At 32.3% G+C, this 13,233-nt stretch overlaps 1 protein-coding gene across 1 annotated transcript; it reads right to left on the reverse strand.

Annotated features, from left to right (window-relative positions):
- Positions 1–356: 356 nt before the first annotated feature.
- On the reverse strand, positions 357–10,627 carry LOC133330078 (senecionine N-oxygenase-like). Its single transcript, XM_061538547.1, has 4 exons — positions 10,235–10,627; positions 9,974–10,145; positions 7,704–8,239; positions 357–531 (listed from the first exon to the last, which is right to left on the reverse strand). Exons 1-4 carry the CDS (start codon positions 10,610–10,612, stop codon positions 364–366), a joined length of 1,254 nt encoding a protein of 417 aa, XP_061394531.1. The 5' UTR covers positions 10,613–10,627; the 3' UTR covers positions 357–363.
- Positions 10,628–13,233: the final 2,606 nt, after the last annotated feature.

Here is a 13,233-nt window from a genome sequence, read left to right on the forward strand (position 1 = left end):
ACTGACTTCAATGGCTTGGCTGAGAGAAAGAGAAAGAGAGACCAACAAATAACAAAGAGAGTCAGACATCCTACATGAAAAAAATCAACAACAACAAGAGAGTTATTTATTATTGATATATTTTTTTTTGCAAAATTGCACATTAACTTACAATTTAATTGTGTTGTATTTTTCTTTATTGGTATTGAGCAAAAGCTTTTGCATTTGTTTTATCATTAAGACACGCACACACACACACACTCACATCCACATTAACTTTTAACGGCCGATCATCATCATTTGTCAAGTCGTAAAAATCCCCCAAAAATGCTCGTAAACGTCATCGTCATCATCATCTGCATCGCAAATAAATGTCATCATGTCCTAATTTATTTTCACAAAGCTTTCATTATCCACAATACGAAAGACATCTTCACGAAAATGCAATAAATCGTCCAAAAATCGTCGACTACTTTCATTGTGCAAATAGGTCATAACCGGTTTAATATTTTCAATAGCTGCCGTCTTGGCTAAATCGTTATAGTAATGGATCTGTAAGAAAAATTTAATGAGAAGTAATTAGAAAAATTATAACAAAAAATAAATAAATAATAAAAATAATAATAAAGAAAAAATAATTTCAAACGACATGTACATTAGATCTGTTTAGCGGATTAACCCGAATAGTGCTGTAATTATTTTTTCGAATTGTGGGACGAAACTTTCAGCGTCTCTAGATTTTGGGCCAGCGTCTCTATGAGTGTAACCATATGGTCACGCTAGCACAGCTCGGGTTAACTTACTTTATGAGGATTTATTTGACATAAATATTTGCAATGACAATTTAAATCCACTGGTTTAACGAAATCCAGTACAAAGTAAATGTACTATAATAGGATAACATTTTTTCCTTTATGATATCGAAAAAATAGTAAAAATTACGGTATAGCATAATTATGGAAGTAAAAGGGAATTTAAACGGCATATACATTAGAACTTTTTACCGGATTAAACGGCATATACATTATAACTTTTTACCGGGTTAACCTACTTTATGAGGATTTATTTGACATATATTCAAAGGAATTGACAATTGAAACCCACTGGGTTAACGAAATCCGGTTAAATGTAAACGTACTATTAAACTATTTTATGAGGATTTATTTGACATACAGTGGTGGTCACAGAATTAAAACATTTACTGTGGTAAACATTTTTTGATCAGCCCTCGATTCGTTTGAAGTATTTTTGAAAATTTTTTAATTCAGAACACTTCGATATACTGCACTTAAGAGATTTAGTGCGAACATAGGAAATTATAGCATGCATTTTTCCATAAATAACGATTTTTATGAAAATACATCGATTTTGAAGTGGCCATATAATTAAAACATTGTGTAATTTTTTACTTTACTGCATTTTTTAAAAAATATTTTTAAGAAACTCTCTTTAATTTAGTTTAATTACGTAAACTAAGCACTGATAGAATCATTTACAGATAATAATATCTGAAAAAATCTGTAAAATCTATCAAAATTGCCAAAAATTTGTACAGTACACCTAACACCCTTTGTACATTCAGAAAACACCCTTATTTTAGAAAATAAAGGTCCGAATGCACTAGAAATTGCTAGAATTAGTAAAAAACAATTAACAATTCTCAAAATGAATAAATATTTGAAATAAAAACTCAAAAAATGGGAATTAACCTAAAGGAACGATTCAATTTCAATAGCCTTTACTGAAGAAGGCCGGAATATTTTTGCAGTATGTGAGAAAATATCGATTGATATTGGTATTTATTATATCAAATCGATTGTTCGAGTAGTAGAGAATATATTTTATCAAAAAATATATCAGTCACAACAGAATGAACAGAGATCAACACCTATGTGGACGAGAAAACGTTTCTTGTACGCAGCAGCATGTTTGATGGTTAACTCTTGACCCTTAAAATCTATTGAACATGACAATATTTTTCCAAAATAATATTTTATGAAGAGAATAACTTTCACTTAATCTATTTTAGTAACAAATTAGGAAAAATTTTTCACTTTGACAAATATTTGAAGACTTGTGTTGAACATCAAAAATGCTGCTGTGTGCCAAAAACCTTTACTCGTCAACATAGGCCTTGATCTCTGTTCGTTCTGTTGTGACTGATATATTTTTTGATAAAATATATTCTCTACTACTCGAACAATCGATTTGATATAATAAATACCAACATCAATCGATATTTTCTCACATACTGCAAAAATATTCCGGCCTTCTTTAATAAAGGCTATTGAAATTGAATCGTTCCTTTAGTTTAATTCCCATTTTTTGAGTTTTTATTTCAAATATTTATTCATTTTGAGAATTATTAATTGTTTTTTACTAATTCTAGCGATTTCTAGTGCATTCGGACCTTTATTTTCTATAATAAGGGTGTTTTCTGAATGTTAGGTGTACTGTACAAATTTTTGGCAATTTTGATAGATTTTACAGATTTTTTCAGATATTTTTATCTGTAAATGATTCTATCAGTGCTTAGTTTACGTAATTAAACTAAATTAAAGAGATTTTTTTAAAAATATTTTTAAAAAATGCAGTAAAGTAAAAAATTACACAATGTTTTAATTATATGGCCACTTCAAAATCGATGTATTTTCATAAAAATCGTTATTTATGGAAAAATGCATGCAATAATTTTATATTTTCGCACTAAATCTCTTAAGTGCAGTATATCGAAGTGTTCTGAATTAAAAAATTTTCAAAAATACTTCAAACGAATCGAGGGCTGATCAAAAAATGTTTACCACAGTACATGTTTTAATTCTGTGACCACCACTGTATATGCAAAGGAATTGACAATTGAAATCCACTGGGTTAACGAAATCCTGTTAAATGTAAACGTACTATAACATTAAAACTTTTTACCAGATTAAACAGTATTTTGAGGTTATCTTTTTAACGGGGTAGACTACGTTTAGACTACTAAATCCACTCGATCTCAAAGGTCAATTCCATATCGTATACGTCACAGTTATCATGTTCACAAATCCAGCGGATTATATTTGACATATACGATATGGAATTGACATTTGACATCGAGTGGATTTCGTAAATCTAAAAGTACTTTTAACCTATTTTATGAAGATTTATTTGACATATATTAACAAGTATTGACAATTTAAACCCACATGGTTAACGAACTCATTTTGAACATCGGTTGAAATCATATGGACTTATCGGACAACCTTATGACGTATATATTTAAACCCATGATGCAATAATAAGGTGATGTATCAAAACAAAAACCTTTGTTTTTGTCTCGATCATCTGTCAAATTTTTCCTTATAATATTTCACATGGTTGGCAACATTGCACATCGAATTCAAGTAGAAATTACACACTTAGACAGTTAATCAGAACATCAGCCAAAGACATAAAAGTATAAAGATACGACAATTGATACGTAAACAATTTCCAACAGATGGCTTTTCCTCTGTTGTTACGATATCATAACAACAGAGCAAACAATATTAAACGTTTTAAACGCTATATTGCAAGCTTATAAAATAAAAACATATTATTTGAATACAGATCTCTAATTTTATTTACATTTTATACACACATTATCGCGTATTTGCGTTTTTATTGTTAACATGCCTCTGTTATGCCTGACTCCCCCTGGATATTTTTCACAAACTATTTTGTCAAAATGCATTTTGTCGAGTCTTTACGGTTTCTATGTCTTTGCATCAGCTGCTCTAAATGGACTACCTATTCATTGTGCCATCTTTAAATCCAAGAGATTAACGAAATTCCGCACAATGTAAACGTACTATTAGTCTCATTTGAGAAATTGATAATAGCAACGCTTTTTAATTTATCATGGCCTATAAATAAGGTCACACAGGGAGACCAGCAGGATATCTGTGCCACTCAAGTTTGCTGTCATAATACATTATTGTGAATTGACTTACATTATGAAAACGTAAACAAAGTCGACATTTTTGACATTAAACATGAGAAAAAAAACGTTGGGCGCCACATTCTGAAATATTTCAAATTACGTTTTTGAAATATTTCAACCCATGAAAAAATGTTGGGCGCCACTTTCTAGACACTTGAATATGGGATTTAATTTGGAATTAATTTTAATTTGTTTTACATATTGAAATGTAAAAAAAGGAAAGAAATGTTGGGCGCCACTTTTCCATTTCCTCGAATAGGTGATTCAATATAGGATTATGTTATATAAAATTTCTAAAACATATTAACCTAGTTTAGGATTGAAAATTCATTTATGTAAAATAAATGTTGGGCGCCATTTTCTGAAAATCATTTTATGTGTTGCGTTAGAGTACATTTAACCACAATTGGACGGCAATTCGTGAATATGGGAATATCAAAAATTAAAATTCTTGCAAGTTATTGACATATTGGAACCCATGAAAAACGTTGGGCCCCAGTGTTTTTCTAGGCTGGGATTCAATATGAGATTAATTTTACATAAAATTTGTAATTCAAAAAAAAATACTACGATCATAATTAAAAATTTAATTAAAAAAATTAACGTTGGGCGCCATTTTCTGAATATATTTATTAATCTAGGCGTCTCTTCTGATTTCTCACACACGAGCATTTTAGAGAAAATGGGGTAATTGTTTAATCAAGATTTCCAACAACCATAATTTAAAAAAAATATTCTTAAACAATGGCATATATTGTTACACGTTGGGCGACAATTTGTTTAAAATTTACAAATATTCTTTGGAATACGCTCTTCTTGTAGTAAAATGTTTAAATTGTAGGAAAGCTAAAAAAATATTAAAATTTTATAGGGAAACTCAACTAGAACTCGTTGGGCACCATTTTTGGAAATCGATTGAATCGTGAATCGCACTGCTGTTATAATACAACTAAATTAAATAAAATTAAAATACTAGAAACACGTTGGGCGCCATTTTTTTTCTGTACTAACAAAAAATGTCTGGATTTTTTTATTTTTTTTTTATCGTAATAAAAAATGTTTACATTTTTGCAGTTTCTGGAACAGATTATATGTCAATCCCCTTGTAAAATTTTTACTCAACAACTTTTAACTCGCCCTTATAAAAATAATTCGATTTAAAACCTATTAATCATGAATTGTTAATACATAAATGTTTAAATTTAATTATCAACATCGAGTTGAACAGAAATGACCACACACAAACATGCAATAAATGATTTATTACATAAGCGATCAGTAGTTTTCACTTTCAGTTACAAATTATCGGTATCAGTTTATGACATAACCAGTGTGTTAAGTGTTAATTAAATGATGTTTTCATTTATTTGTGTGGCTTATATTGTGTTCACATGTGAGATATTTAATCATATGAAACTAATTAAAAAAATAATAAAATATTTTAAAGCATAATAATAAAGATGTTAACTACTAAAGTGTAAATTGTGTCTTAATAAAACGTCATATAATTTAAATAAGTCATATTTATTTATTTCTAGTATCTATTACTTTGTACAATTTTTACAACTGAACCCTTTTTGCCAAACTAATTTAATTTTTGACATCCACATTAATTATTTATCTAAATACAATTCACAATAATGAATTTTGACAACGAACATGAGAAACAGCTGATCATCCTGAGTGACCTTATTAAAAGGCATGTGAACCCTGTTTAAACCTAGTTTATTTGTACAGTATCTACAACAAATATAATAGGGCTACCGACCAATGAAGGTGTAATAAATAGCTTTGCTTTATGATATGCTAATTATACGGCGACGCGTTGCACTTTCATAAGTCTTGCAACTTAGGTCTCAGTTTTTTTTTTTTTTTTTTTTAAATAGTTTAATTTTCGACATCTATATTGATTACGTATCTGAATTCAATTCTCAAATCATGTATTTTGACAGCAAACATACGAAACAGCTGATCATCTTGGTTGACCTTAGTAAAAGGCATGTGAACCCAGTTTAAGCCCAATTTGTTTGTACAGTATCTACAACAAATATAAAACGGCTAACGACCAATGAAGGTGTAATAAATTGCTTCGCTTTATGATATGCTAATTATACGGCGACGCGTTACACCTTCATTAGTCTTGCAACTTAGGTTTTAGCTTTAAAATAAGGCAAATGCAAGATAATTATAATTGTTCGCAGCAACGTGTTTCATTCATTTCATTTTAATGTGCGCTATTTTCGCTAACATTGAACTTGTGTTTGAACTTTAGCAGGCAAATCAACACAGATAATAATTCATAAAAGCAAGTGATTTATGTCTTTCTTTTTTGCTCTCTTTCTTTTTTATATTTCTAAACAAAGCCTGTTTAAAAATGGTCTGAATAAATAATAATAAATATTATTTAATTTATGTATACAGCAGGTGGGAGACATGGTGAAATGGGTTCAACAAAAAAATATTTCAAATCAAAATATATATAACAAATATAAATATATTTCCAAATGTGTGCTAGGAAAGTCAAATCGGCAGCTAAATAATGTGATTTTTCATTACATACTCTTATTTTGACAACAAATTTAGAGAACAGCTGATCGCCCTGAATGAACTTATAATGACCTGTTAATAAGGTCACCCAGGAACAAAAAACAGCTGTTTTTTCCACAAGATTAATGCGAAAAAATTATGCCATTATGTGAAGTCAATTCACAAACATTGATCTTGAATGAGGTATTAAGGGGGTTACACATAAGAGAACTTCAGGATTGCCATGCTTCTTTTATTGTAAAAATATAAAGGACAACGGCGCCCAAATTCAAGCTTGACTCCGATATTCCTTTATAAACTGACATTTCATACAAAGCCAACTTAACAGACCAGGCCTGAATCCTCGTATGTGTTTTCCCCTTTAGATTCATAATAAATTGCTTAATGTAAATCATGGTCTATTAATAAGGTCATCCAGGGAGACCAGCTGGATATCAGTTGCCTCTCAAATTAGCTGTCATAATGCATTATTGTAAATTGACATCCATTAGGAAAACGTAAACAACGTCCAAATTTTTGACATTCGACTTGGGTACAAATTACTGCTGACTTTTGCTAGATGGGTGACCTTATTAATAGATCTTGATGTAAATGTAGCATTTGAGGTTCTGGAAACAGGATCCGAGGTAATTTAAATTACCCGTTTTATTAAAATGCATTTATAGTAATAGCACGTTTAGACTACTAAATCCACTCTCAAATGTCATTTCCATAGTGTATACGTCATCTTAATCATGTTCACAAATCCAGTGGATTATATTTGACGTTTACGCCATGGAATTGACATTTGAGAACGATTGGATTTCGTAAATCTAAGGCTACGTTTAGACTACTAAATCCACTCGATCTCAAACGTCAATTCCAAGATCTATTAATAAGGTCACCAAGATAGCAATCAAAATCGGAAAACAGCTGTTTTTTCTCAAGTCTAATGTCAAAAAATTCGACTTTGTTTACGTTTTCATAATGCATTTTGACAGCAAACTTGAGAGGTATCGATAATCAGCTGGTCTTCCTTGGTGACCTTATTTATAGGCCATGGTCAATTCCATTGCGTATACGTCACGTTAATCCAGTTCACAAACCTAGTGGATTATATTCGACGTATACGCTATGGTATTGACATTTGAGATCGAGTGGATTTCCTTAATATAAACGCATCTAAATCTACCTTAAAACTAGCCTTTATTTTTAAATCCTAAAACAATAACCTTACCTGTTCCTCTCCCATCATATGTGCCTGACGTTTCTTATAGCCCCGGGCAAAACGCCGTTGCATTTCCTGCTCTGTATCCTTCAACATTTCCTCCCGGCTGGGCAACTCCTTTCGTCCCTTCCAAAATTCCATAGTAAAACGTGATTGCAAATCCATCATTTGTGCAGCACAAACATAATAGGGTATACCGATAAAACTCATTGTGGGATATTCAATATTTATGCAATGTTTATACAATGGTCGTACCCAATTATCATCAACATAAATACCACAATTTGCCGATAAAAATGGAAATGCATATTTATACCCAGTACAATAGAAAATAATTGTATATTTTTCTTCTTCGCCATTTGTAAAAACGACAGTGGAACCTTTGATGTAAGCAACATCAGGTTTTTGATTTACATTCGGACGAAATTGTGTTTTTGGCGTTTCTGGCATATGATGACATAGGGTGACACGTTCAGCCACCTTTGAAATTTCATGACACAAATCCATGCCACTGGGCCCAGCACCAATTATGAGAACACTTTGATCTGTAAGTGGAATAAGAGGACATGTTATCGAGGTACTAAAATATGGACTACAAGTTAGTAAGTTAATCTAAAAAATCTACACAATTCACATGAATATATTTTGACAGCAAACTTGAGAAACAGCTGATCATCTGGATGACCTTATTAATAGGTGTGGATTGATGCAATTCATGATCTATTAATAAGGTCACCCAGCAAGCGAAAGTCAGCTGTTTTTTCTCAGTTATGTACTGAACTCACATGAATATATTTTGACAGCTAACTTGAGAAACAGCTGATCATCCTGGAAGACCTTATTAATAGGTCTTGATAGATACAATTCAAGATCTATTAATAAGGTCACTCAAGAAGCGAAAGTCAGCTGTGAATTGAATTCACGTGACTATATTATGACAGCAAACTTGAGAATCAGCTGATCATCCTGGATAACCTTATTAATAGGCGTTGATTGATACAATTCAGGATCTATTAATAAGGCCATCCAGCAAGCGAAAGTCAGCTGTGAATTGAATTCACATGAATATATTTTGACAACAAATTTGAGAAACAGCTGATCCTCCTCGATGACCTTATTAATAGGTCTTGATGGATACAATTCAAGATCTAATAATAAGGTCACCCAGAAAACAAATGTCAGCTGTGAATTGAATTCACATGAGTATATTTTGACAGCTAACTTGAGAAACAGCTGATTGTCCTGGATGACCTTATTAATAGGTCTTGATTGATACAATTCAAGATCTATTAATAAAGTCACCAGCAAGCGGATGTCAGCTGTTAAGTCTAACGTCAAAAAATTTTATGTTATTTACATTTTCATAATGGAAGCCAATTCACAATAATGAATTTTGACAGCAAATAAAATCCAGCTAAGAAGTAGCAGGTCTTCTTAGAAGACCTTGCACAAAGGCCTTGCTTAACAATTCGATATTTATTTGAAAATTTTGACGTAAAAATTGTTTCCTTTTGACGTAAAACTTGTTTCCCTTTGCTCTCATACTTCAAACAGCTGATCTTCCTGTGCGACCTCATTAATAAGATTTTGTCCACACTAGACACAGCTGAGAAGTAGCTAGTCTTCCTAGGTGACCTTGTAAATAAGCCTTGCTTATTTGAAAATTTTGACGTAAAACTTGTTTCCTCATACTTTAAACAGCTGATCGTGGCACAATGAATAGATAGTCCATTTAGAACAGCTGATGTCTTGAATAACTGTCAAAGTGCGTAATTTATACTGGAATTCGATGTGCTAAAACTTTTTTCCCTTTGCTCTCATACTTCAAACAGCTGATCTTCCTGTGCGACCTCATTAAAAAGGTTTTGTTCACACTAGACACAGCTGAGAAGTAGCTGGTCTTCCTATTTGAAAATTTTGACGTAAAACTTGTTTCCTCATACTTCAAACAGCTGATCATGGCACAATGAATAGGTAGTCCATTTAGAACAGCTGATGTCTTGATTTACTGTCAAAGTGCGTAATTTCTACTTGAATTCGATGTGCAATGCTGCCAAATTTCTTAAATATTATAAGGACAATTTTGACAGATGGTCGAGACAAAAACAAATGGGTTTGTTTTGATATATCGCCTTATTATTGCATCAAGCAGCTGATCTTCCTGGTCGACCTCATTAATAAGGTTTGGTTAACAGTAGACACCTAAACCTAATATGTCAACTAAATACTGCACCCTTTTTCAAACATTTACACCCACAAAAAACTCTCCTACTACTTACCGCGAAACCGTTCCGCATTCTTATAATCATGACTGTGTATTTGTTGACCTTGGTATGTTTCTAAACCTTTGATTGTTGGATATAGCGGTGTATGATAATGGCCATTACATATCATAACATAATCGAACATTTCAAAGTCAACCGAACCAGTTTTAAGATTCTTGACAACAACCTAGAAAAAAAAAATGCAAGCCACAATAGTTTTAAAATTAAATTTTCAAAATTTACGCCATTAATATATGTATATAAGTAACAACTCACCTCCCATCGATTATCCTTCGGCATTATTCGAATAACATAATGCAAAAATCGAATATATTTCTCCAATTGATATTTCGCACAAAATGCACCCAAAAAGTTTTCTATGGCCTTTGACGGAACATACGATTCGTCATAGCCATCTATTTGAAAATCGGGATAACCCATAACTTCTTTGGGTAGATTTGTCCTCAGGCCCTGATACATGCTACTGTGTACCTCAATGCCATATTCATTTGTGCCCACTTGATCCGTATATACCCAGGTGCCGCCAATTTCATTATTTTGTTCATAAATCGTAACCGAATAACCATTTTCCAAGGCACGTCGAGCAGCACATAAGCCAGCCGTTCCAGCTCCCACCACAACGATTCGTTTCATGTTTGCAACTGAAAGTTGTTTGGTTTTGTGGAATTTTAATTTAATTCTTGAATGAAATGCAAACGATCAAGAAATAGACTGGCAGACAGGCAGTAGTTTAATTCACTTTGCGATTCAATGCAAATGAGATTGTCATAATCTGGGTTGGTGATAACAGCGACGACGTCGACACCGCAGTCGTCGTCGAGCAATAATTATGATTTTAATTAAATGCATAGCAGCGAAGAAGAAGAAAAATAAATAAAATTAAATAAATAAAATAAAGTGATAAGAGAAAAACACCAACAACATGTTGAAGATGCTGTCGGAGGAATAGCATAGATCGGTAGCCCCCACCAGACTAAAACTTACAGCTGAATAGGGTCAGTGTTTGATCTGTGTTATCAGGTACGAAGGGCATTCACTTAGCGACTACTAAAATCTATTATTTTCTTATTAGATCAGGTTACACAGGGTAACACCTTAGACAACTGATCATTTGTAGTTACTAATCAAGACAACTAATTGAGATTCTGTATAAAAATAAATTATGGGAAAATAAAAAAAAAAAACAAACATACATTATCTGTTTCACAAATAAACTATAAATGAAATGATTTGATAAGAACATATTTCGTTTGGTGATGGTTGACTGATGATTGTGACATAACCTAAAAATCTCCTAATTGCTATGATTTTCATTATAATACTTGATGTGTGGCCAAGACACTTTAATATGAAGGCTTTACATATATTGCCAAGTGTGAATAATCTCCAGAGAGGAAGAGAACGAGCGAGAGATGCATTTGTTCGTACCAAAATTGTGTTGCATGTGATTAGTATCATGATTTCGATCATGATAAGAAAATACACCTTGTCTGATTTAGCTTTTATCATGATAAAATGTTATATATAAATCCGCTTTTATGATTTTTACTATGGTATTTGATGTGTGGCTAGGCCATTTTAATATGAAATACACCATGTCTGATTAAGAAAAAAAATTGATTTTGCCTTTAATCATGATATAATGTTATATATAAATCCGCTTTTATGATTTTTACTATAATATTTGATGTGTGGCTAGGCCATTTTAATATGAAATACACCTTGTCTGATTAAGAAAAAAAATCTGATTTTGCCTTTAATCATGATTAAATATTATATATAATTCCGCTTTTATGATTTTTACTATGATATTTGATGTGTGGCTAGGCCACTTTAATATGAAATACACTTTATCTGATTAAGAAAAAATCTGATTTTGCCTTTAATCATGATAATTTTATATATGTAAACCCCGCTTTTATGATTTTCACTATGGTATTTGATGTGTGGCTAGGCCACTTTAATATAATGGCTTTAAACTAACATATTGTCAAATGTAAACAAGTTGTTACAGCATGATAGACTATGTTAACACATGTATGTAAACAAACGGTTATTTTGTTTGTACAGTACACTGTTATTGGAACTAGACATAACAGTATAACAATGTATAACACATAAGCGAGAATAACATAACCTAATAACAGTAACTGAAATGTACCTCGGGTAATTTTTAAGATTTCTCACAAACAATTGGTGTGGATTTTATTAAAAAAATGTATTTTTAGCAGCAGCAGCGTATAGGAACATATTTATGGAAGGAGCAGCTATTGAACCGTTTTAGATTCTGAAAAAATTATCACCTTTGCTGCCGCCTCCTAAACTTAAAAATAAAATTCATGTGCTCAATCTGACGCATCGGATCACGGCATGGGTACTGAACGAATTATAAACATTCAATTTTTCTGCAAAAAACATAACTGGAAATGTCTGACAGCACTCGTTGCAACAAAGAAGTTCGGGTCATACGTTGAAGTGGCGCCATTTGTTGTTATGATCGATAACGCTTCTTTGAAGGATTTTTGAAATGGACTCTTATCTTGCTGGTCTCTTCAGATGAAGGTCTTCTAATTTTGGAAATTAAACAAAGAAATGGAGTATGGCATAAGGGTAAATTTCCGAAAGCATGGAGAAGGATTAGGATATCCCCTATCCCAAAAAAGGGAAAAGACCTCAGTTGGGTGGAGAATTACAGGCCCATCGCACTAATGTGCACTCCCCAAAAAGTTCTAGAAAGTGCATATTCCAAACAGACGAATTAAAATCGGAAATAGTGTAAGGATGGTGCAAAAGGGGCTACCGCAAGGTAGCGGGCTTAGTCCGATACTCTTCAACATTTACACAGCCTCGCTGCATGCGATTGTAGAGCCTGGAATTGAACTCTTTCAATTCGCAAATGACTTTTCCTGGTGTGCCATGACAAAAATTTCGCAACAGCAAGAAAATTACTGGTAGAAAGCATTATAAAACTTTATAGCGAATGTTGCAAACTATCTTTGAGCACTTCAACATGGAAAAAGTTAACGTCATCCATATCTCAAAAAGGCCTAGAGAGCTCAACATTTCAATAAATGGTTACCAACATCAACCAATCCCCAAACATCAAGTATTTGGGCCTAATTATATCAGCCAGTGGTACAAGGCCATGGAAGTCGCAAGCAAGAATAACAAATTCCTTGAAATTTTAATTGGTTGCACCTTTGGCATATCACCGGCCAAGCAATACACACGCCTTGTGTAGGTCTTTGAAAAAT

The sequence above is a fragment of the Musca vetustissima genome, unplaced genomic scaffold (assembly GCF_032173495.1).
Source record: "Musca vetustissima isolate MV318-11 ecotype Yass unplaced genomic scaffold, APGP_CSIRO_Mvet_v1 utg44681, whole genome shotgun sequence".
NCBI lineage: Eukaryota > Metazoa > Arthropoda > Insecta > Diptera > Muscidae > Musca > Musca vetustissima.

What these genes read in the sequence shown, in the direction of transcription:
- LOC133330078 (XM_061538547.1), bottom strand. Translation starts at nt 10,612, where the DNA reads ATGAAACGAATCGTTGTGGTGGGAGCTGGAACGGCTGGCTTATGTGCT. An exon ending in GAATGCGGAACGGTTTCGCG is followed by an intron (nt 8,240 to 9,973) that starts GTAAGTAGTAGG and finishes TTCCACTTACAG; the next exon opens with ATCAAAGTGTTCTCATAATT. An exon ending in ATATGATGGGAGAGGAACAG is followed by an intron (nt 532 to 7,703) that starts GTAAGGTTATTG and finishes TTTTTCTTACAG; the next exon opens with ATCCATTACTATAACGATTT.